Source organism: Stegostoma tigrinum, chromosome 25 (genome assembly GCF_030684315.1).
Source record: "Stegostoma tigrinum isolate sSteTig4 chromosome 25, sSteTig4.hap1, whole genome shotgun sequence".
Taxonomy (NCBI): domain Eukaryota; kingdom Metazoa; phylum Chordata; class Chondrichthyes; order Orectolobiformes; family Stegostomatidae; genus Stegostoma; species Stegostoma tigrinum.
In genome coordinates this window covers 49,020,679-49,045,207 of record NC_081378.1, presented here as the reverse complement: position 1 = coordinate 49,045,207, position 24,529 = coordinate 49,020,679, and the positions used below count along the sequence as shown (strand labels likewise).

The 24,529-nt window shown below is 48.0% G+C and overlaps 1 protein-coding gene across 2 annotated transcripts in view; it reads left to right on the top strand.

Moving 5' to 3' along the window:
- itpr2 (inositol 1,4,5-trisphosphate receptor, type 2) overlaps positions 1 to 24,529 on the top strand; it is a 235,633-nt gene that overhangs the window by 65,386 nt on the left and 145,718 nt on the right. For both annotated transcript variants that reach the window (XM_059654708.1, XM_059654707.1), the window contains exons 4-13: positions 1,721 to 1,807; positions 3,079 to 3,237; positions 6,525 to 6,623; positions 6,708 to 6,791; positions 6,912 to 7,058; positions 8,801 to 8,896; positions 12,833 to 12,877; positions 17,160 to 17,311; positions 19,286 to 19,385; positions 20,241 to 20,401. In XM_059654708.1, the coding sequence (XP_059510691.1) occupies positions 1,721 to 1,807; positions 3,079 to 3,237; positions 6,525 to 6,623; positions 6,708 to 6,791; positions 6,912 to 7,058; positions 8,801 to 8,896; positions 12,833 to 12,877; positions 17,160 to 17,311; positions 19,286 to 19,385; positions 20,241 to 20,401 (1,130 nt within the window). The remainder of the gene's footprint in view (positions 1 to 1,720; positions 1,808 to 3,078; positions 3,238 to 6,524; positions 6,624 to 6,707; positions 6,792 to 6,911; positions 7,059 to 8,800; positions 8,897 to 12,832; positions 12,878 to 17,159; positions 17,312 to 19,285; positions 19,386 to 20,240; positions 20,402 to 24,529) is intronic.

Below are 24,529 nucleotides of genomic sequence, written 5' to 3'. Positions count from 1 at the left end.
CAGAGTGGCAGAAAGCATCTAGCGTTCAGCTCCCAGGCACAGTGGGGCACACAAGAAAATTGTGAGGTAGTGATAGTGGCGTGGAAGCCCAAGCAGAGGACAGAACAGCAGAGGGAAGGGCTTAGAGGAGAATGAAGCGGAGAAATGTGTTAAAGGTATGGAAGCAGAAGTCCTCTTTTGCACAGACTTCGAGGATATCGTGTGATAGAATTTCCAGAACAGAAACCTGCTTGGGGAGAGTTCTGCAACAAAATGAGCACAAGGGGAGGCAACGGGCTCATGATATTGTCACTAGACTATTAAACCAGAGACCTAGGCGATGTCCTAGGGATTGAGTGTTCAACTCCCACTGTGGCAGTTGGTAGAATTTGAATTCAATAAAAATCTGGAATTGAGAATCTAATGATGAATAGGAATCTGTTGTCGATTTTTTTTTGGGGGTGGGGGGAGAACCCATCTGGTTCACTAACGTCCTTTAAGGGAGGGAAATTGGCCATCCTTACCTGGTCTGGCCTAAAATGCAATGTCTTTGACTCTTAACTGCCCGGTGGGTAATTCGGGATGGGCAATAAATGCTGCCTGGCCAGTGATGCCCTCATCCCCTGAATGAATGAATTTGTAATTTAAACAAAAATCGGGAGTGTCAACACATTCAAGGGTTTTGGAGAGGAAAGAGAAGTTGGCGATGGGATTCACAGATGTGGGGGTTCCAGGAAAGGAACTTGGGAGATCACCATGTTATTGGAGATAAGGTTAAAGGGAGCAGGATATGGGTCTCCTGGCTAAGGTGAGCTCACAGCAAGGGCTTGGGAAGGACAGGACAGCACAGAAGAGCTGGGTTCAGGACTTGGGTAATGGGAGTTTTGAGAGCAATATGGCTAGGTTGCCTAGCGCAAGGGAGAGAATGTATTGGAGGCAAGTTCCCTTGAACAAACTGAGCAGATCGTGGTGGGGATCCTGAGAGTGTGATTGTAACTGAACTGAAGAGAGATTTTCTAGGATGGATACTGAAAGTAGGGTTTGGAGAGGGAAGTAGGGTGCAAATGGGCAAAGATACAAGGAAGTGATCAGAGTAATGACAGCACAGTGGGTGGCTGTGATTTTAAGCCTGGAGATTTTCCATAGAGAGAAAGAGAAGATATGAGGGCAATGATTATAGAAACAGTGAGGACGCATTGAGATAGTCAAAATCACGGACCATGCGAAACTGTTTTGTGCACTGGTTGAAGGGGACAAGCAGCAAATGCAGCTTTGTGAGAAAACTGAGATGGAGTTTGGTGGAGGGCATAAGGAACAAGGTGTTTAAGTGGGAGCTAAATAGGTAGGGTGAAGGTGAGGTGCTCATGGATGGGGAAAGTGCTTAAGAAGAAAGGGGCAGGACTTGAGGTGTAATTTGGTGATCCAGGAGGTAAAAGTCCAGGGACCCTCTGTTTGACAATAGTGTAAACTTTTGCATAGGTGTAAAGTATACTATTGGTCAGCTGTGAAATGATCAGGAACGCATTACCAGAAAGGATTCAGTAGCAACTTTATCATTTAAACTAGATATATTTTTGAGAAGGAAAGCAACTCCAGGACTGGGGGAAGAGCTGGGAGTGATCTGAAAGCAAGTACAGCATGCTAGCATAGTAGTGGTAGGCTGAACGACCTCTCAGTCCCTGCGCTGAGTGTTCTTTTGTCATGTGAAGTTCATTTGAAATAGCATAAATGTGTTTTCCAGCAAGCAGCAGAACTGGAGCAGAAACAGAATGAGATAGAGAACAGGAAGCTGCTCGGGGAGGTGGTGAAGTATAGCAATGTTGTTCAGGTGAGTTACCTCTTCCTTGCTCACTGCATGAGTCAGCTTCCTCCGCTCAATGACTTTTATTGGTAGCCTAGAAGAGCTTGGTAGGGGACTGGATACTCTAGTGAGGAGTGGCACATCATCTGACTCATGGACACTAACCTGCCATGTCCCCGAGACTGGAGGGAATCTCTGTGTGATCATCATTATCACATACCTGGTCCCTGCCTCACAGTGACCTTTCTGTATCTCTCTATCCAGTGCTATCCTTTTCCATCTGCCAATGACATCCATCACTAAGGAGGAGACGGTGGCCTTGAGGTAATATCACTGGACCATGTCATCTAGAGGCCCAGGCGATTGCTCCGAGACCACTGGTTCAAATCCCACCATAGATGTTGGTGGAATTTAAACTAAAGTAATAAAAAATATCTAGGTTTGAAAGCTAGTCTAGGTGATGGTGACCTCTTGCCCATTACTGATTGTTTTAGGATTGTCATCTGGTTAATTCATGTCCTTCAGGTCATTCTCACATGGTCTGGCCTATATGTGACTCTAGACCCACAGCAATGTGGGTGACATGTAATTGCCCTCTGGGCTGCTGAGTTCAAGGGCAGTTAGGGTCGGGTAATAAATAGCCAGTGAGACCCACATCCCATGGAAGTCTATTCAGCCCATCTATTATTCACATTCTCTTCCTTCCCTGAAGTCTCCACCCACATACACTCATACAGCATGGAAACAGACTGTTTTGTTTGTTTGTTGGTCCAACTTGTCTGTACTAACGAAGTTTCCTCTTGAAATGTGCTTTCCCTGAGCAGATCTCTCTTTTAGTGCCCTCCCAGTTTTGCGTTTCATCCTCTGCACTTCTCTCCTGCCCTGTGGGTCCTTTCTATTCTCTTCCAAACCTGTAGTCCCATCCTGTCTGAAACTCCCGGCTATTTATCACAAGTGCCTCGCGCTGAACAGAGGCAAAAACAGTAACTGCCGAGCCAGAGAAGGTGATGGTAAAGGGAGGATGGTGGGTTGGCGGGGTAGGGGAGGAGGTCAGACTCTTGGTCAAAGGCCAACTATATCTGGCAGAGGTGGTAAGAGAGAGCATTAGCAATGTAATTCCCGTGTGTAGGACTGAGGGAAGCTGAAAGAATGGATATCAATGGTGATTGAAGAGGGCTACTGCTCAAGAGGGACAAAGTTGGTGGAATTGGAAGTAAAGGATGCGTACGGAATTAGGTTGTCTTTGGATTAAAGGAACGATCCACTGTTTGATGTTCTTGTGTTGTTTTTGACTGCAGTTACTGCACATAAAAAGCAACAAGTACCTCACGGTCAACAAGAGGTTACCAGCCCTCCTGGAAAAAAACGCAATGCGAGTCTCCTTGGACATTTCTGGCAATGAGGGCTCCTGGTTCTACATTCAGCCTTTTTGGAAACTGAGGAGTGAAGGTGATAATGTAAGTCTGATTAACATTCATAAACACTGCACAACACTCAACAGCGCTGACCAACACAGTCTTCTCCGACTTGCCTCTACACTCCCCTCCTCCTCCTCCTTCTCCTCCCTCCCTCCTGCCTTTAACTGAAGGTAGGGCTCACATTTCCATCCAGGACTTCAGCATCTGGCCCCCTCCAGAATGGTGGAGGTGGAAAAGTCACAAAATCTCTTCTTAAATGTGCTCTGCTAAGTCTCCCCTCTCTGTAACACGCTGAAACACTTGGGTATGTTTTGGTAGGTGTGTGTGAGTGAGTGGTACAGTTGGCAGGGTGATTTTGGATGAGGGTATTGGGTGGGGTTGGGGATGTCATAGGCTGAGGGGTGTGGTGTCGGATGGTACAGGGAGAGTTGAGGAGGTGGGGATCTGTTGTATAGATACCCAGACGTTGGAGCAGCTTTGAGTCTGTCCTGTATTTACCAGGTTACTCCAGGTAGGTAAGCCTTGCCCTTGCCCAAAAGCCCCCAGTGCAGAGTCCAAGACATTTGCATGGGGTTTTGGGTGCTGGGCAAATGCATGTTGGAAGGTTTAATCTTTCTGGAATCTCCTGTTGAGTTGATGCACTGGGAGAGATCCTGATGTTTGCTTGTCTTTAACCATCTTTAAGTTACCAACCATCTGGAGACTAGGAGATCTGGCTCTGAAGTTATCTTGATCCCTGATGTTGTTCCTCACTCTGGGATTCGTTGGGACAACAGAAACAAAAATAGGCCCCTCAGCCTCTCGAACGAGCCCTTGCCCACTATTCAATTTACATCAGAACAGGACCCAAAACATTAACTCTGGTTTCTCTTCACAGCCAGACCTGCTGAGCTTTTCCAGCAACTTCTGTTTATGTTCCTTATTTACAAAATCCGCAGTTCTCCTTTTGGTTTTAATCCAATTTACATGATGGCTGATTCGTACCTTGCTTCCCGTCCCTACATCCAACAGCAATGCATTGGTCATTTTGTTCCTTGGGTTCTGGCACGGGATAATTTTTTTTTCCTCGTTATAAGGAGGTTTAGAATCCAACATGTGGTGTGGGGCTGGAGTCAAGTGTAATCCATGTCGCTTGGTACGGGGCGGCAGTAACATCCCTTGAAGGGTTCTGTCAGCACTGGGACAAGTTTTCCCACTCAGCATTCCAGGGTTCACAGTGCCCTGGACTCATCGAGTCCCTTTTTCACAATTCCCTGGTCGACTTCCTGGCCGTTCACCGCTTGCTACTAGAGCCTCTTGAACACCGGACCTTGTCGAGGTACCCACTGAGGAGAACCGGCTGATGACCCGTGAAGACTGACTGACTGTGCGTTCTCTCTCTCGGGCTTTTTATTTTTAAAATGGCAAGCAATCCAGATAACAAGGTGGAGAGCTGGATGAGTGCAGCATCAGGGGAGCAGGAATGCTGACATTTCAGGCCTGGACCCTTCAGAAATATGGTCACTGGGAACAAGGAAGCTGCTGTTGGCTTGATTGGACACCAGCCAGTGGTTTGTGGTATTTAGGAAAGAGTACTGACAGAAACTGACATCCCTCCTGAGGCCTCATTGCTCTTCACCACCAGTTATTGATGGCTCCCATCCAAAGTGATAGCCCTGCTCCATAAAATTAGTCCATTGGTCTGACACTGACGTGACAGTCCTCCTGTGACCCAGCTACTGAGTGATGCCCAGAGCTCAACAAACCGACTACTGCTTGTGCCCACACCACGGATTTTGTAGGAACATATTGACCTCTCGTGGGACACTAGAATGTAGGAACATGATGAATTTGTCAGCAGTTTTTATCCTTCTGGAGAACGTGAGCCTGTGATTGGTGATTCCTTTTGTATCAATATCGATAAATTGAAACCAGCTCCACGGTAGCACTTTATTTAAACACTGACCCTCCGTTTTGAAGGCTCATGACTGAGACTGGTTTACCGACTTGTTCAGAATAGTTCCACAATTGTCATGCGGCAGACCCAGGTTTGTGATGTGTTATTGATCAACTCTGTACGGGTTCATCCCCTCTGTGGTAGCACACATGGGGAGCCGTGGTCTGGGGACAGCAGCGTCTGAGGGTTTTGGGGTGAATATCCAGGTGGAGGCACGAATCTGGGGAGAGGAGTGGGAGGAAGGGGGCGATAGGGTGCCGGAGATTACGAGGGTGCCTGAGACAGTGGAAAAGGAGTGCAGCAGTGGATGGCCGAGGGGAAAAAAGAAGAACAGCGGGACGGAGAGGTGGAGTGGTTTTGACTACTGGACATTGGTGGGGCTGGGGGAGTCAGAAATAATGATCATGTAGTCGGGGAGAGGGGGGTGCGCAGTGGTGATAAGGGCCTGGTGGGAAGGAGAGGTGTATAAAAGACTGCTCGATGTGGAGGGGGTGACTATGTGGCTTAGTTGGAGACTCTGGATATATGGGGAGGTGAGGCTATCTGATATACTGTTCACTGCCAATTGGGGCAGGGCGGCGCTAATGAGATAGGCGGGCAGGAGGAAACTCAGTGTCGGGGGGTGTGGTGGTGGTTTGGGAGGACAGACTGTGGGAGAAACTCACTTTTGTCTGAGGAATTTTCATCGAGCTTCCATTAATCTGAAGTGGCCGTATCACGGAAGAATGTTTTGGGAATGGCGGAATGTAGAAAGTTAGTGCAGGGGTGAAATTATGGTGGGGTGGCCACTAGGGTGGGAAAGGTTGAGAGTGGATGGGAAAGGTCCTGGGACGGGGCTGGGCGGGGGGGGGGGGTGGTTGGGGTTAGTATTCCTGGGATGGGGATGGTAAGAGGGCACAAAGACTGAGTTGAGATGAGAATCTGAGAGAGCCGACCAAGTCGGAAAGTGCGGGATGATGAGATCGAAAGTAGCTTGCATGTTTCTTTACTTTGTTAGAACATCTTCACCTTCCCAACTCTCACCATCGCAGTTACGGCCTGACCTCAATGTTGCAATGTTTCGGAGCAGCATTCAATAACTAGAGCCTACAGTGTAAAACAACGAGCTGCCACTTGGCTATTATTTTATTAAGTAATATAATATGAAATTTTGACATTGACAATACCTTTTACAGCACTGCCTAGGGGGTGTAACTGGTACTGCAGGTAAGGTGTTGGAATCACGTGGGTCTGTGGAATGGATTTAAATGCTGCCAGCTGCCACAGAGATTTGAACCAGTGGTTGACCTGTGAGATTACTGTTCAATACAACAGTGAAAGTGTAACTTGATAATGAGAAAGTTTGGCGATCTGTATCAGTCACCTGCTTTTGTTTTATTTTGGTCTGTAGGTGGTTGTGGGAGATAAAGTGGTTTTAAATCCAGTCAATGCTGGCCAGCCGCTGCATGCCAGCAATCAGGAATTACTGGATAACCCTGGCTGCAAGGAGGTAAGTCCAAACAGGCCAACTGTTAGTGAACTGCTGGCTCATCTGTTGACTGAGATAACTGGAACCTTTCTGTTTAAATACCAGGTGAATGCATTGAACTGCAACACAAGTTGGAAGATTGCTCTGTTCATGAAACATAGTGATTATCGGGACGATGCTCTTAAAGGGGTCAGTGACTATCCTCATTTCTAGCTCCCTTTTAGCTGCCAACCCGTCCTATTTTGTTTTCTCTCGCGGCTGCTCTTGGCATCGCTGTGATGTAACCTCTCTGCTGCTGTTAACCTGCAGGGTGATGTGGTGAGGCTGTTCCATGCGGAACAGGAGAAGTTCCTCACCTGTGATGAGTACAAGAAACAGCAACACATCTTCTTGAGGACCACCCTGAGGCAGTCAGCTACCTCTGCAACCAGCTCCAAAGCACTGTGGGAGATTGAGGTAAAATCCTGGGGCTCAAATCGGCCGAACAAACAGATATGTTATTAAAAATTCTCTCTTAACTCCTGATCTAAATGGCTTAATTCTGCGTTATTTTTAAAGGAGCTTTGAAAGACTAGAGAATTACCTCATAGAATCCCTACAGTGTGGAAAGAAGCCATTCGGTCCATTGAATCCACATTAATCCTCCTGAAGAACATCCCTCCCAGATCCACACTCACGCAGACACACACACACCCCCACCGTGTGATGCTGTATTTCTCATGGCCTATCCATCCAACCTGCACATCCCTTGGGCGCAATGGGCAATTTAGCCTGGCCAATCCACCCTGGCCTGTACCCGGAGGGAATCCTGCAGAGACACGGGGAGGGGTGGGGGGGGGGGAGTGTGCAAACTCCACACAGCCAGTCACCTGAGGGTGGAATCGAACTCAGGTCCCTGGTGCTGTGAGACAGCAGTGCTAAACACTGAGCCACCGTGCCACCCCAAAAAAGCAATCTATCACCGTTGTCAGAGATAGTAGGAACTGCAGATGCTGAAGAATCTGAGATAACAAGGTGTAGAGCTGGATGAACACAGCAGGACAAGCAGCATCAGAGGAGAAGGAAGGCTGATGTTTTGGGCCTAGATCCTTTCTGAAGAAGGGTCTAGGCCCAAAATGTCAGCGTTCCTGCTCGTCTGATGCTGCTTGGGTGGCTGGGTTCATCCAGCTCTACACCGTGTTATCATTGTCACAGGTTGTTTTATGCTGGACGAGGTTTTGCGTTATCGATCAGCTGAGTGGATGTGTTCTGAATTCCCATCTACCCCGATTTAACCTTTGACCCCCTGCCCAGCTAGACTCCATGGACCTCGCCCTTAGAAAAATATTTCGTGGCCTGACTCCCACCAGCTTCTAAGACAGCAAATTGCAAAGTTCTACAGCCCTCTGAGGTGAAAACATTCTCTTCCTCTCATTCCTTAAAGGGCTCCCCTAATTTTCTTTTGAAGAGTAAAGGAGGTGGAACTTGGAGCTGTATCACAGTTCCTTTGGTGCTGCTGGCTCAAAGCCCTGGACCCCCCTCCCTGGTTGCCCTTGAGAAGGTGATGGTGAGCTCCCTTCTTCATCCGCTGCAGTACACCTGCTGTAGATAGACCTCGGGGAAGGAATTCCAGGATTTGGACCCAGCGACGGTGAAGGAACAGGCAATATGTTTCCGAGCAAGGATGGGGAGCGCCTTGGAAAGGAGGCTGCAGGAGGTGGTGTTCCCATGTATCTGCTGCCCTGGAAATAAAGATTGAGTTAAGATGGAGACACAGCCCTTGAAGAGAACTTAGTGACCACACTGTGTGTTGGAGGTGAATTAGCAACATATTTAAGAACCTTTTTTAATGTTTTGGCCACACACTCCCGGGTACAATTGCCTTGGCCCAGCATATCTTTGAGTATGAGCCTTGCAGACTGTCATTAACAATACAAAATTCAGGTTTAAAATTCAGCACAAAATAAAGAAAACACAATGGTAAACAACACATTTCTCTCATAATTATAACAGGAGGAACATTTTCTTTTAATTGTGCTTTTTGGTGGGTATATTGCAGAAGCTCTCGCTCTCATGCATGAACGTAGCTGATGAGCCTAATTGTTAAATCATGCTCGCAGCTCAATGGCCATCTTAATGTCTTTCACTTGTTGGTGTCCTGTTGTTTACGGTGGGAGTGTTCCCGCGTGTATACTCAGCTGTTCTCTCCTTTTTTACAGGTGGTGCACCATGACCCATGTCGGAGTGGAGCTGGACACTGGAACAGCCTGTTTAGGTTCAAGCATTTAGCCACGGGGAATTACTTGGCTGCAGAGGTAGGATGGTGTACGGTAAAATACTAGCTTGGCACTGACGCAGAGTGTTCATGACACAGTAGATGCACCATTTGGTGGCAGTGGTTTACTTTGAGCTCTTGTGTCTGTCACCTTCACCTCCAGGAAGGTTTGGACTGCACCCTGAACACACTCTCTCTTCTGCCCGTCAGCTTTCTCACTTCAAACCAGAAACTGGTGGAGGGAGAAACAGAATTTAATGGCTCGAGTCCAGTGACCCTTTTATTTTAATGTTTTTATTTCAGATTTGTCCCTTACTCTGAACCATAGATCCCTACAGTGTGGAAACAACAGGCCCTTCAGCTCAATGAGTCCACACTGACCCACAGAGCATCCCACCGAGCCCCATTTCCCTATAACCCAACTAAACTACACATCCCTGCACACTATGGGGCAATTTAGCATGGCCAATCCACCCTAACCTGCACACCTTTGGACTGTGGGAGGAAACTGGAGCACCCAGAGGAAACCCGCACAGATATGGGGAGAATGTGCAAACTCAACACAGCTAGTCGCCCGAGGGTGGAATCGAACCCAGGTCCCGAGTGCTGTGAGGCAGCTGTGCTAACCACTGAGCCACTGTGCTGCCCACTTTAGATCTGACCTCTTTAGACATCAAGAGGGGCATACTGAAGGAGAGTCTCCGTCCCTCGCTCTCCTACAGCCTTCCCAACTACACCCCCCCCACACACCTCCCACCCCTTGTATTTGGCACACTATCCATCATAGCGTTGAGTATCAGAGTTGGGGTGTGTCATGTTACAGCTGGGCAAGGCATTGGTGAGGCCACTCTGGGAGTACTGTGTACAATTCCGGTCACCCTGCTAAAGGAAGGATGCTATTAAACTGGAAAGGGTGTAAAAATGAAAGACTTAACAAGGATGTTACCGAGACTGTAAGGTTTGATTTCTAAGGATAGGTTGGATAGGCTGGGAGCCGAGGAGGCTGATGATTGACGTTGGAGAGGTTTATAAAATCATGATGGGTGTAAATAGAATGAATACCCAGCGCCTGTTCTCCAGGGTAGGGGAGTCCAAACCTGGAGGGTATAATTACAACACTTAAAAGATGTTTGGACAGAGGCGTGAACAGGAAAGGTGTGGAAGGATATGGGCCGAGTGCAGGCAAATGGGGCTCGCTTAGTTTGGGAAACTAGGTTGGCGTGGACGAGTCGGGCCGAAGGGTCTGTTTCCATGCTATTTGATTGTATTACTTTATGGCATACGCTGACACATGCGTGCACATGGGATCAGTAATGGAGATGTGGATGTCTGAGTTCCGAACCAGCTCCAAGCTGCTTTCTCCTGGACGGAGCCTTGCGTCGCGCTGTTGTAGAGGCCATGTAAGTGTGTGCTCAGTATACCATCACAGTGCTTGGGTCTCTCGTGACACGGTGGTAATGTCCCTACCTCTGACCCAGAAGACCTGGGTTCGGGTCCTGCCAGCTCCGGAGGCGTGTATTAACAGGTTAAACTAGCGAGCCTTGCTGTTGTTGGAAGTCTGTCCGATGGGAGATCGATATCCCTGACTGTGGAATGAGCCAGCCATTACACTGTGGCCAGACTCTTTGGTCTAGCAGTGTCCTGCCTAGTAATGATCCCTGCGATGCTGAGGGTGACCGGTTTTCAGTGTGGTTTACCTTTTTAGCAGGTTAGCTATGGTTATTACTGGCACTTCGGTGGGCTCAGTGTAAGCCATGCTCAAGCATGCCCCCCCCCCCCCCCCCCCACCTTGTTAACTGCATATTGCTTGCATTTAATTATAAGCAGGGCTGAAGGAGTTATGGTGCAGTGAATAGTGTCCAGGCTTGTGGCAGAAGGTCCAGGCTTGAGCTGTGCCCATCCTGGAGGTGTGCCCTAACAGGGGTTGGTTTTATATTTTTTTGGGGTGTGCAGGTCATTAACTGGGCTTTTGCTTGAGCCAATCAAACGATGCTCCCGCTGAAACTGGGATTGGGCATGTTTGAGTTTGGCAGTTTTTGTGTGTAACGGTTCACTCTGAGAGTGGACACAGACTCTGCGAAGATCGGCTCCAGTTACATCCTCCACCGTTGCAATTTCTTGATGGTGACACTGCTGAAAGCTAATGTTATCTCCCTGAGCATTCTGGAATCGCCAACGTACCTCCCTGGTCTGGATTCTTTGACAGTGGGAGAAGGGGTAGAAAATGGATGCTAGAGCACTGTGCCCTGAGAAACCCCGGGGTTTAGGTTAGCAGTCAGCTTCAGATGACCACAACCATCTTTCTCTTAGACTGTGGACAGAGGAGCTCCTCGATGAACACAGCTTACCGCCACCTTCTCCAGAGGCTGTTAGGAATGGGCCTGCTTCACCCAGTGATGCTCACGTCCTGTGAACTAATTACAAGAGAAAATGTTCCCGTTGGTAGGATGTGGATAAATGTGATAACCATATTCATTGGGCTGAATCCACATCTTATTTGTTTGGTTACACTATCAACATTGCAAAGGAGAAATATAATATATTTGTATCTAAATTGAACGTCAGTATATTTACATTTGCATATGCTGTTGGCCCATCTTCAATTGCTTCACAGGCCATGAATTTATTTTTCCAAAACTTGTCTACTGTTGAGATGTATGTGACATGTTGGCTGATTTTGCGCACAGGTTGACCCCATAAACTGCAGTCGGGTGACTGACCAAACTCTGTCTGTGAGGCGATGGTGTTAAGCAAGGTGTTTTGAATGAGTCATGGGTGCTAGAGATTGTTTATCTCCACCTGAAGCTGATAAGGCAGGCTAAACCAATCCCTCAAAACCACATCACCTCTGACAAAATGATACTCCCTCTCTGCGGTCCCCAGATATTAGTCTATATCCTGTTTGGTGTCCTGCAGCACAGTCCGTTTGACCCTAAAGTGAGTGCGCACACTAACCAGGCTGATGTGTGTGCTCTGTTTAAACGTTATCATTGATGAAAGTATTGTATCACCTTTATACAACCTGATATTGTTTCACCCCTGCCCATTCTGAGGAAGGGTCGCTGTCTCTACCTGAGTTAATTCTGATTTCTGTCCACAGATGCTGCTGAGCACTTCCAGCATTTTCTGTTATTATTTCACTTTTAACTGGGTTGCGACATCCTAGTTATAGTGTGGCAAAGTTTGCCCACAAAATACTGAGGAACCACCACAAAATGAATGTGTTTTCTGATATATAGTTTTGATTCGCTATTACTTCTGCGCCGTTGCGACTGTTTCAGTATTGGGAGCAGATTAGCTCAGAAGTTTTCTCCAGCTTACAGATGCTCATGGGGAAACATCAGTTCTGGTCACCAAATTGCAGGAAGGATGTGGAGAGGGTGCAGAAGAGATTTACCAGGATGCTGCTAGGATTAGAGAGTAGGTGCTGCAAGGAGAGGCTAGACACGCTCGGGTTGTTTTCTCTGGAACGGTGGAGACTGAGGGGATTCTTGATCAAAGTCTATAAAACTGTAAAAATGTAGAAAGACTTGATGGTGAGAGTATTTTCCTTAGTGCAGTGGCTAATATTAGGGGACATGCATTTAAGGTGAGCGTGAGAAAGGTCAAAGGAGACACAAGGGGCCGGTTTTTTACTACTGAGAATAGTAGGAGTGTGGAACACGCTGCCAGGGGTGGTGGGAGAGGCAGTGTTGATAGGACTTTTAGATAAGCACATGAATGTGCAAGGAATGGAGGGATATGGACCGAATGCAGGCAGAAGGGATTAGTTTAATTTGGCGTCATGTTCAGCGCAACATCGTGGGCCATTCCTGTCCTGTACTGTTCGAAATTCAGTTGTTGTCAGGCCTTACTGATGGAGTTCGCTCCAAACTTCTGCAACCCCTCCCCTTGCCCCAAAAACCGGGTGAAAAATTACTCGCCCATTTCCTCGTGCTTTCGCCCAGCATTACAGAATTTGATTCTTTGTTTCTAGGTGAATCCGGACTATCAGAACAATCAACTGGAGTCAAAGGGAGTGGTAAGTGAGACTGTGTTTTTGTCTAATGTTGTTTAGAGTGGTACGTGTGTGTGCGAATCTCTCTCGATCCCCTCCAGCTTTGTGGCTTTCCAGGTGGGGTGGGGTGGGGTGGGGGGGGGGGGGGGGGGGCCCGAGCTGTTTAAACAGGAATATTTCTCAGTTTTTGCCAAGAATTGTATCTGAATCTGTTGTGTGAATGTTTCCAAAGCCTCTGTCCACAAGATGTGCTGTTGCATGTTGGATTTTGTTTCACATTTTGTTTTGAAATCTTGTTTCACACTGAGCTGATGGACTGGTCAACAAGGTGTAGAGCTGGATGAACACAGCAGGCCGAGCAGGAAGGCTAGTGTTTCGGGTGCAGACTCTTCGTCAGAAATGGGGAAGGGTCTGGGCCCGAAACGCCAGCCTTCCTGCTCCTGTGATGCTGCTTGGCCTGTTGTGTTCATCCAGCTCTTCACCACCAGGTTGTCCGGCTCTACCTGGAGCAGTTCAGACAGAATCCCGGTTAGTGGGCAGTGGGCGCCACCCGGAGGCTAAACCGAGTCTTGCAGCTGTGATAATGGGAACTGCAGATGCTGGAGAATCCAAAATAATGAAGTGAGGCTGGATGAACACAGCAGGCCCAGCAGCGTCTCAGGAGCACAAAAGCTGATGTTTCGGGCCTAGACCCTTCATCAGAGAGGGGGATGGGGTGAGGGTTCTGGAATAAGTAGGGAGAGAGGGGGAGGCGGACCGAAGATGGAGAGAAAAGAAGATAGGTGGAGAGGAGAGTATAGGTGGGGAGGTAGGGAGGGGATAGGTTAGTCCAGGGAAGACGGACAGGTCAAGGAGGTGGGATGAGGTTGGTAGGTAGGAGATGGAGGTGCGGCTTGGGGTGGGAGGAAGGGATGGGTGAGAGGAAGAACAGGTTAGGGAGGCAGAGACAGGTTGGACTGGTTTTGGGATGCGGTGGGGGAAGGGGTGATTTTGACGCTGGTGAAGTCCACATTGACACCATTGGGCTGCAGGGTTCCCAAGCGGAATATGAGTTGCTGATGTCCATTTCAAGTCCACCGACTCCCACTGCTACCTAGAATACACCTCCTCCCACCCACCCACCTTGCTGCAAAAATTCCATCCCCTATTCCCAATTCCTCCACCTCCGCCGCATCTACTCCCACGATGAGGCATTCCACTCCCGCACATCCCAGATGTCCAAGTTCTTCAAGGATTGCAACTTTCCCCCCACAGTGATCGAGAACGCCCTTGACCGCGCCTTCCACATTTCCCGCAACGCATCCCTCACACCCTGTCCCTGCCACAACCGCCCCAAGAGGAGCCCCCTCGTTCTCACACACCACCCCAACAACCTCCGGATACAACGCATCATTCTCCGACACTTCCGCCATCTACAATCCGACCCCACCACGCAAGACGTTTTTCCATCCCCACCCTTGTCTGCTTTCCGGAGAGACCACTCTCTCTGTGACTCCCTTGTTCGCTCCACACTGCCCTCCAACCCCACCACACCCGGCACCTTCCCCTGCAACCACAGGAAATGCTGCACTTGCCCCCACATCTCCTCCCTCACCCTATCCCAGGCCCCAAGATGACATTCCACATTAAGCAGAGGTTCACCTGCACATATGCCAATGTGGTATACTGCATCCACTGTACCCGGCGTGGCTTCCTCTACATTGGGGAAACCAAGCGGAGGCTTGGAGACCGCTTTGCAGAACACCTCTGCTCGGTTCACGATAAACAACTGCACCTCCCAGTCGCAAACCATTTCCACTCCCCCTCCCATTCTTTAGATGACATGTCCATCATGGGCCTCCTGCAGTGCCACAATGATGCCACCCGAAGGTTGCAGGAACAGCAACTCATATTCCGCTTGGGAACCCTGCAGCCCAATGGTATCAATGTGGACTTCACCAGCTTCAAAATCTCCCCTTCCCCCACTGCATCCCAAAACCAGCCCAGCTCTTCCCCTCCACCCACTGCATCCCAAAACTAGTCCAACCTGTCTCTGCCTCCCTAACCTGTTCTTCCTCTCACCCATCCCTTCCTCCCACCCCAAGCCGCACCTCCATCTCCTACCTACCCACCTCCTTGACCTGTCCGTCTTCCCTGGACTAACCTATCCCCTCCCTACCTCCCCACCTATACTCTCCTCTCCACCTATCTTCTTTTCTCTCCATCTTCGGTCCGCCTCCCCCTGTCTCCCTATTTATTCCAGAACCCTCACCCCATCCCCCTCTCTGATGAAGGGTCTAGGCCCGAAACGTCAGCTTTTGTGCTCCTGAGATGCTGCTGGGCCTGCTGTGTTCATCCAACCTCACATTTCATTATCTTAGAGTCTTGCAGCTGTCTGCCTCCATCTCTGCAGCAAACCGAAGGCGACCACTTCCTGACTCCTCGTACAGTAGCTTAGGCAGAATGTTTAAAAGGATATTCGGGTTATCCAGCAATGTGAGCTGCATCCAAACGTGGGTAAACTTGCAAAGTTTTGTGAGTTAGAGTTTGGGGTGAAAGATATAGGACAGATGTCAGAGGTAGTTTCTTTACTCAGTAGTAAGGGAATGGAACGCTTTGCCTGCAATGGTAGTAGATTCGCCAACTTTAGATACATTTAAGGCATCATTGGACAAGCATATGGACGTACATGGAATAGTGTAGGTTAGATGGGCTTCAGATCAGTATGACCGGTCGGCACAACATCGAGGGCCGAAGAGCCTGTACTGTGCTGTAATGTTCTATGTCCTATGTCACTTGTACTTGAGCACAGTGAAAAGTGCACAATGTTGCCGTTCCCTGTGCTGTCATAGTTACTAAGGTACAAAATCTCAAAGGTATAAAGTAAAGCAAAAGGAGATTGTTTTGAAGGCAGAGTTTAGATTTTGGAAGAGAAGCTGAAAGATTGATACTTTTTGGAGATCCTATCTCTGAATCACTTCTCACTCCCTGTGCTGGTGAGGTCAGAAGTGAAGAAGATAGAGCTGATGAATGATATCATAGATTCCGTACAGTGTGGAAATGGGCCCTTTGGCCCAACAAGTCCCCACCAAACTTAGAGCATCCCCAGACCCACACAACCCACCTAATCTACACACTCCTGAACACTACGGGCAATTTAGCATGGCCAATCCACCTAGCCTGCACATCTTTGGAGGAAACTGGAGCACCTGGAGGAAACCCACGCAGACACAGGGAGAACGTGCAAACTCCACACAGGCAGTCGCCTGAGGTGGAAATCGAACCCGGGTCCCTGGCGCTGTTAGGCAGCGGTGAGCAAAATGGTGCAGGAAGTGCAATTTCCTGGCACGGTGCAGTGGGGCCTGTACAAGTCAGACTGGGTTACACCTCGACAGCACTGGGAATAATATCCTCGCTGGGGATTTCCTTAGTGATGTTCACAGGTTAGATTTTGATGGCAAGTTACAAACCTCAACCAGTTTTACTGTTTTATTGCCACTGACTTCAAAATCTGCAAATATGTTGTAGCACCATATTTTGCACTCCCAAGTGCCCCCCCCCCCCCCCAACACTGACTTAAACTGTCTGGGGAAAAAAAACCAAAAGAACTGCAGATGCTGGAAATCAAACAATAATAGAGTTTGCTGGAAAAGCTCAGTAGGTCTGGCAGCATCTGTGGAGAGAAAATCAGAGTTAAGGTTTCGGGTCCGGTGACCCTTCCACAGAACATTACTCAACCCGTAATGTTAACTCTGCTTTCTCTCCACAGGTGCTGCCAGACCTGCTGAGCTTTTCCAGCAACTTCTGTTTCAGTTTCAAATATCCGGTGTCTGGAATCAAACATTGAGTTTGAGAGCGGTAGACTGTATCAGGCCGAGGGGAATTTGATTTGATTTATTATTGTCAAATGCACCGAGATACAGTGAAAAGTTTTGTGTGATCACCAGACAACTCTCGTCTTACATAAATACGTCAGGGCAATAGCGCAGAATGCAGAATACAATGCTACAGCTACAGGGAAGGTGCAGAGAGAGATTAATATACGAGACAGTCGCTGTATTTCTGTGCTGACTTTTTTTTACTCTGCAAAGTGCACACCATATATGGTGCTGGTCACAGTCCTTCAATTGGTTCCATTATTTTTAATTAACGTGTTTGAGCGCATTCTGATACATCTCCTGAGCTTCCAGCCCAGAGACAGAGACACTACTGAAGTGCCCAGAGAGCCCCAATAAATGCATATTGATACGTTTTCTGCAGGAGGTGATCTGGTCATGAAGCCGAGTGCATTGACCCCCACGTTCCGTCTCATTTTGCTTCCTTTCAGAGTGACGGGGACGTGTTGCCAGCTAAAACCAAACGCCAGTTAGTGGAGAAGATCATGTACACACTGGTGTCGGTGCCTCACGGAAATGATATTGCATCACTCTTTGAACTCGATACCACCACCCTCCAGAGAGCCGACTCCCTGGTCCCCAGGTAACTCCTGCCTCTAAGCTCCGGCCGGTGTAGGATTATCCTTGGGCGGGGAAGCTATGGCCTTATAAAACAGAGGAGCAGACTTCGGTGGGGGAGGTTCCTGCTCCTGCTTGTGGCGAATAGAAAGGAAGTAGTGCCGGAGAAACTCGGCAGATCTGGCACCGCCTTTGCAGGGGAAGAGAAACCAAGTTTAATGCACTGGGTCCAGTCTAACTCCTGTTTGGAGCACCCAGTTCCTGGTCCTTGTTCTCACGTTTTTAGGCAGGAAAGTTGCAATTTGTGTGTGAACAATTTATTTGTTTGCAGATGGCACTAAATTTGGAGGTGCAGCAGACCGTGAAGAAGGTTATCTCAGAGTACAATGGGATGGGCTTCGTAGTGGCAGATGGAGTTTAATTTGTGAGGTGCTGCATGTTGGAAAGGCAAATCAGGGCAGGACTTATACAGTTCATGGTAAGATCCTGGGGAGTGTTGCTGATCAAAGAGACCTTAGAGTGCATTTCCATAGATACTTGAAAGTGCAGTCGCAGGTAGATAGGACAGTGAAGAAGGTGTTTGGTATGCTTTATTGAGTATAGGAGTTGGGAGGGTCATGTTGCATTTGGACAGGATGTTGGGCTGCTTTTGGAATACTGCATTCAATTCTGGTCTCCCTGCCACAGGGAAATTGTTCTGAAAGGGTTCAGCAAAGATTTTCAGGGATGTTGCCAGGGCTGGAGGGTTTGAGCTACAGGGAGAGGCTGAATAGGCAGGGGCTATTTTCACTGGAGCAACAGATGCTGAGAGGTGACCCCATTGAGATTTATAAGATTTATTCCATATAATTCCATGGAATCCCTACAGGGTGGAAACAGGCATTTGGTCCAGTGAATCCACACTAACCGTCTGAAGAGCATCCCACCCAGACACGTCCCCCTACCCTATCCCTGTAACCCTGCGTTTCCTATGGCAAACCCACCTATCTTACACATCCCTGAACTCTACTGGCAATTTAGCATGGCCAAGCCACCCTAACCTGCTTGTCTTTTGGGGTCATGGATAGGGTGATTAGCCAAGATTCTCCTTCCACCCCCCCGGAGAGGGGAGTCCAAAGCTACAGGACATAGGCTTAAGGTGAGTGGGAAAGATTTAAAAGGGGCTCAAGGGACAACATTTTCACACAGGGCGGTGTGTGTATGGAATGAGCTGCCAGAGGAAATGGTGGAGGCTGGTACAGTTAGAACATTTAGAAGGCATCTGGATGGGTGTATGAATAGGAAGGGTTTAGAAGGATATGGGCCAAATGCTGGTAAATGGGACCAGGTCAGATGGGGATATCTGGTCAGTGTAGACAAGTTGGACTGAATTTAGACCATAGATTATAGATTCCCTACAGTGTGGAAACAGGCCCTTCAGCCCAACAAGTGCACACCGACCTTCGGAGCACCCCACCCAGACCCATCTCTCTATAACCCCCCACTAATCTACACCTCCCTGAGCACCCATACAGACACGGGGAGAATGTGCAAACTCCACATGGACAGCCGCCCGAGGCTGTAATCGAACCTGGATCCCTGGCGCTGTGAGGCAGTAGTTTGTGTCGCTCATGAAATGTGTTCATTGAAAGCTTTGTGGGTTTCCTGGATTTACCCAAAGAGTGGTGCTGGTGTGGATACCACCCCCCGCCGCCGGCCACGATTTTCACGTGATGGCTTTCTCCTTCCAATCTTGATGAAGTGAGTTACTTTAGGTTCTGTACACACAGATTTACAGCAGAGGAACAATGACAGTGTTGATCAGGCTGAAGCTATTATCGGGGTATAATGTAAAAAGACTGGATTGATTTGCCATAGCAACAGCTGCTCTGCAGGCTTAGAGGGGGTTAGGGTTTGCTTGGTTAGCTACGGCTTGGTGTATGTTTGAATTCATAAACTTTAAACATAATTGGAGCAGCAACAAATGCATTATTTTCCACCAATTATTGTTTTCCCTCAGGAACTCCTATGTGAGGTTGAGACATCTCTGCACGAATACCTGGGTCACCAGCAGTAACATCCCTATCGACATCGATGAGGAACGGCCAGTCATGTTGAAGGTACAGTCATTGGTTTCAGCTGCAGCCTGGACTGTAAATCTTACTGGGTGTGATGAATAGACCGCAGACAGTACTGCTGTGTCACAGCCTTCCTCACTAGGAGGGCCACACGCACTTCAGGCAAATCCCAAAGCACCAGTTTATGGGAATATATCCTCAGAATGTGGACATAGGCAATGGTGATGTTTATTGGCCGGCCTGGGAGAGGAGTTGGTGGGCCATGTATTTGTTGCCAACTGAGAGGGTCCCCGGGCTACTGCAGATCAATGCAGAGCCTGTGCGCTCTGAGAGTAGTGACAGAGTGGTAATGACACTGAACTAGTAATTCAGAACCTCACCTGCCATCCTTCCCTGGTCTAGCCTGCATGTGACTCCAGACCCACTACAATGTGGTTGAGTATTAACTGCCACCAGGACAATTTAGGGATGGACAATAAATGCTGGCCTGACCAGAGACACTACAGCCCATGGGAGGTGGGGAGAAAAAGGCTGGAAATTAGATATCGTCCAAACTGAATGAAGACGCCCATAATGAACCTGATGGACTTGTACAGTAATTTGACAGCTTTGAGTTCACTTTTCCTGTTGGAAGATTTATTCAAAGTGAAATTGGGTGTATGTGCAGGTAGGGATGGAGTGGCATAGAGTGCCACCACTTGTTCCTCTGTGTCTGCCACTGGCATATCTGGCACGTTCTGCTCATAGCTCTGTGTTGCCACTCTGGCAATGTCACCCCGACAGCCCCACCTGCGCCGTCAGCATCCCAAAATACTCCAGCGCTTTCTCATAGCGGCTGCGTACCAGCTGTTGCTGTGTCCGAGTTGTAGGTTTGAACGTCACTTTTGTTGTCATTAGATCGGAACGTGCCCGACCAAGGAAGACAAGGAAGCGTTTGCGATAGTCTCCGTGCCCCTCTCGGAAGTCCGAGACTTGGACTTTGCCAACGATGCCAGCAAGGTGCTGTTTGCCACGGTCCAGAGGTTGGAGGACGGCACCATTACTCAGAACGAAAGAAGGTTGGTGCATGCCTTTTAGCAAATCTATGTTAGCCACGGAGTGTGCCGTGTAGAAGCAGGGCCTGTTAAATCCTGCAGACTGATTGGAGTGTCCACGTTATTGGTGGACAGCCCCTATAGCTGCCACTCCCTGTAGGTAACCACCACCACGTGATCACCGTCGCATTTCTCCTCCATTCCCTGTGGGGCTGGCTTACATTTAACGGGCCAAAGTTTTGGTCTTCCTCTCGGTGATCACATCTTGTTGCCTCCCTCGTGGAATGCGTTCTGAGTTTTACGGATTACTTTCAAAGCTGCAAAACAAAAGAATATTTTGCTGCTACTGGAGATCTTCTGAAGGCAGTTTGCCTGTGAATTTATACAGGGTGATGTTACTCCTGTCCAAAGATTTTCTGACTGGGTGGGAGAAGGCCGGTTACCATGACGGTGTCTCAATGGGTTACTTTGTCTTTACCTATCCTTCAGTTCCATGTGAGCGTGACCCTATGTTCCTTTTTTTTTTGATAATGTTATGGACCAGACCAGATCCCCTTAACATTTTAAAAAGGTAGCCTAGACCCTAACTTCTTCCTCATTTTCAAAGACAAAATGCAAAGTGTACCTGATACAATGCAACTGGTTAAACGACTCGCAGAAACAATTTATTTAAACACTATAGTTAAAACACAGGCAAAAATAGAAGTACTTAAAATAATTTCACTCTATTGGAAAACTTAACCCAATAATAGACACCGTACCTGTTACTAATTAACTGTTCCAATATAGTAACATTCCATAAACACGCCCCTTGGGAATAAGGCAAATTCAGACTCAGATTCTCACATGCAGTTCTCCAAACTAGGAGAAAAAGAAAACCCAAGAAAATTCAGAGAACGTAGCTGGCAGGAGACAAGGCTTTCCAACTGTGAGACCCCGAAAGATTCTGATGCGACTGAGAAAACCGAATCCCAGAAATTGGAATCTGAGAGCTGTCTGCACCCATTCAGTCTGTGTTTTATCAGATTAAAAAGTCCCAAGGCCTCCCAAACTGTTTACATTCCCTCAAATTGCTCAGTACTTCTGCCTTACAACCTCAATTCAAACAGACTGGGACTGAATCGCCTTTAAAGCCCGCAGCATTGTAACAGTTACAATGAGTCAACTTGTGCTTGTCTTCCTTATGAGCCTGTTCACAAGGGCTTGGTCAGAGTGAGGGGGCTCTCAGGGTGAGGGAGAATGGGACAACTATCCAATATACTCCAACGGACATGGTCAAACAAATAAGAAGGACAATTATTTGTAGCTATTGACCTTCTACAATGTTCCGCACTGTTGAAAATATCCAAAATAGCCTCTTTTTCCCTTTCACTCCCCCTCTCTAATGTCTTTTGGGGTCTACTTGTTCAGTCTCTTTCATTTTGCACTCTGTTCCCTTTTCTTATATGGGCATTTTTGCTTTCATCCTTCTGCCTGTTGGCATCCCTCTTTTTCTCTCACCAGCTTCTTTCTTTCTCTCTTCTGGGACCTCTGTAACTCTTTTCCTGAAGGAAGCACAGGAACTGTATTCCAAAATATTTTGGGCAAATCTAACTTGCAATGTGTATTTTTTATGGGGGGGGGCGCGCTATTCAGGTGACACTACATTAAACCCATAAGATGTCGGAGCAGAAGTAGGCCATTCAGCCCATCAAGTTTGCTCTGTGGTTCAGTGAGATCATGGCTGATCTGATGGTTCTAATGTGTTGCTGATTATGGTTCTCCAACCTACACAATCCTTGATAATAGCCACTCTTGCAGTTGTTCTTAAATCTTTGACCTGTTTTGTTCCTGAACTGTTGCTATAGTTCACACTAGACAAGGTAAACATGGGAAGGGTGTTCCTGATGAGCAGGGAGTTCAGATGCAGGGACCACAGTGTAAGGACACTGGGAATGCTGTTCAGGATTGAGATGAGGTGACGTTTCTTCACCCAGAGAGTAGGGAGTGTGTGGAATTCTGTGCCAGAGTTGAGGTCAGAACATTTTCAAGAAAGTGTTCATTATAGTCCTTGGGGCTAAAAGGATCAGAGGAAATGGGGAGAGAGTTTGATGAATAGCCATGGTGGAACAGTATTGAATGGTGGAGTAGGCCTGAAGGGCTGAATGGCCTACTCCTGCATCTATTTTCTATGTTTTGATGTTTTCTCCTTTTTGTCTCCTATCTTTGCTCCCCTCAAGTTTGATTGCCACTACCAGATATTTTACCAGATGAGGTTAAGTATGGGGTGAAACTGGCCTTAGCCCCTCTTGTGTTTCTCTCTGTCCCCCAATCTACGCTTTCCAAACCAGCATACAGCGAGTCTTCCTCTGCGCAGCATCACACAGGCAACTCTTCAACCTGCCCAGCTAAAGGCGCAGCAAGTCCCGATCAGAGTGTTCCTGTGAGCTGGTGATGTTACACTGGTTATGGAGATTAAAGCCTGGCTCCAAAGGCTTATGGGTTCTCTGTTCCTCACCTTCAGTGACCAGAAAATTGTTGCTAATGGACAGATCCACCTGTGACCCTTTTCAACAATATGCCAAAGTTGTCTTGTATCTATGGTGATTGGCAACCTGACTCTCCTCATGATCACATCACATGCATTGGAAAATACTGTGGACCAAACCAAACCCCCTCAACATATATCAAGGAGATAGCCTAGAACCTGCCGCCTTCTGGATGTAATTCAGTTCCTCAAACTACTCGGCTTTAAGCAAAACACCCTATTTTCACACCTTATTAATATTGGGGGGGAAAAACACGAAGAAAAAAAGGCATAACTTTAACTCTATAATTATTTTGTTGAGTAATTTATTATTTAGCCATGAATCATCAACTGTTCCAGTATTTCAGCATTTCATAAACACTCCCTTAGCAAAGGCAAATTCTGCAAAACTGACGTTCTGCACGTGCTATCTTCCCTTGCAGCCCAGGTGAAAGAAACACTGAAGAAAAACATCCCAGCAGCAGAGAGAGAACTTGAGCTGTTTGCTGCAGTAGAGAGAGAGAGAGAGAGAGAGAGCAAACTGTATCTATCAGCTTCACCAGCCAAGTTGGTCTGTGTGAGCCTGACTCCACCCAATCATGCTTCCTTTGTCTAATTTAAAAAAAACACTCAAAGCTGTTTACCCACTGGCTTCTTAGTAGATATGCTGGCGCCACTGAGAAACAGCTTGGAACAAATTTCTCTTAAAGGCACAGTACTGGTCATGAAAGGCAACCCCAACTTTGGCCAACTATCAAAATGTTTAAAAACAACCTACAACCCCACGGGGTCAAGAGTCTTATCTACAAGGCCTTTGTCCTCCGGTATAGTGACTGTAGAATCCCTACGGCCCACCAAGTCCACACCGACCCTCCGAGCATCCCACCCAGACCCATCCACCTCCTCTACACATCCCTGAACACTACAGGTAATTTAGCACGGCCAGTCCACCTCACCAGTACGTCTTTGGAAACCCACGCAGGCACAAGGCGAATGCGCAAACTGCTCACGGCCGGTCGCCCGAGGGTGGATTGCGGACCCGGATTCCTGGCGCTGTGAGGCAGCAGTTTGTGTTGTTACATGGCAATGAATCTTGAACAGCTCTCACTGATAACAAAGGCTCCATAGTTCCCAATTCCAGTGTCTGAGACGCATCCTCGGGAAGGCCCTGCTCTCCAACGCAGAGGTCCTTTCTTGGGCAAACATGCCAACTGCTCCAGCGCAAGTCGAGCTCAGGAATCTTTGCTGTCTCGGGCATGTGGATGGAAGCTCCAAATTAGATGCCACCCTGCCAGAGAAGGACTGACAGAGATCGTCCTGCAGCACCGACAAGGGCAATATCCCACAGGATAGGCTTTTACCCATAACCAGATTGATTCATTTGGCCCATCAAAAGAAATGGTATCTCCTGAGCTCACCATGGCCCTGGGGGCTGAATTCCTGTTATCCCTTGCAGACGGACTGATGCTAGTCACCAGTTAGTTCTCTCCCCTGAAGTAAGTGCCCGGAGAACTGTTATAGGTTTTTGCTTATCATTACTGCAAGCCATCCTTGTGTAACCAGCTTTCCACACAAGCTGTGCCTACTGTCTGACTAACCCCCATCATGCCCCAGAACGCTCTTGAATTGCCTCTCATTTATTTTCC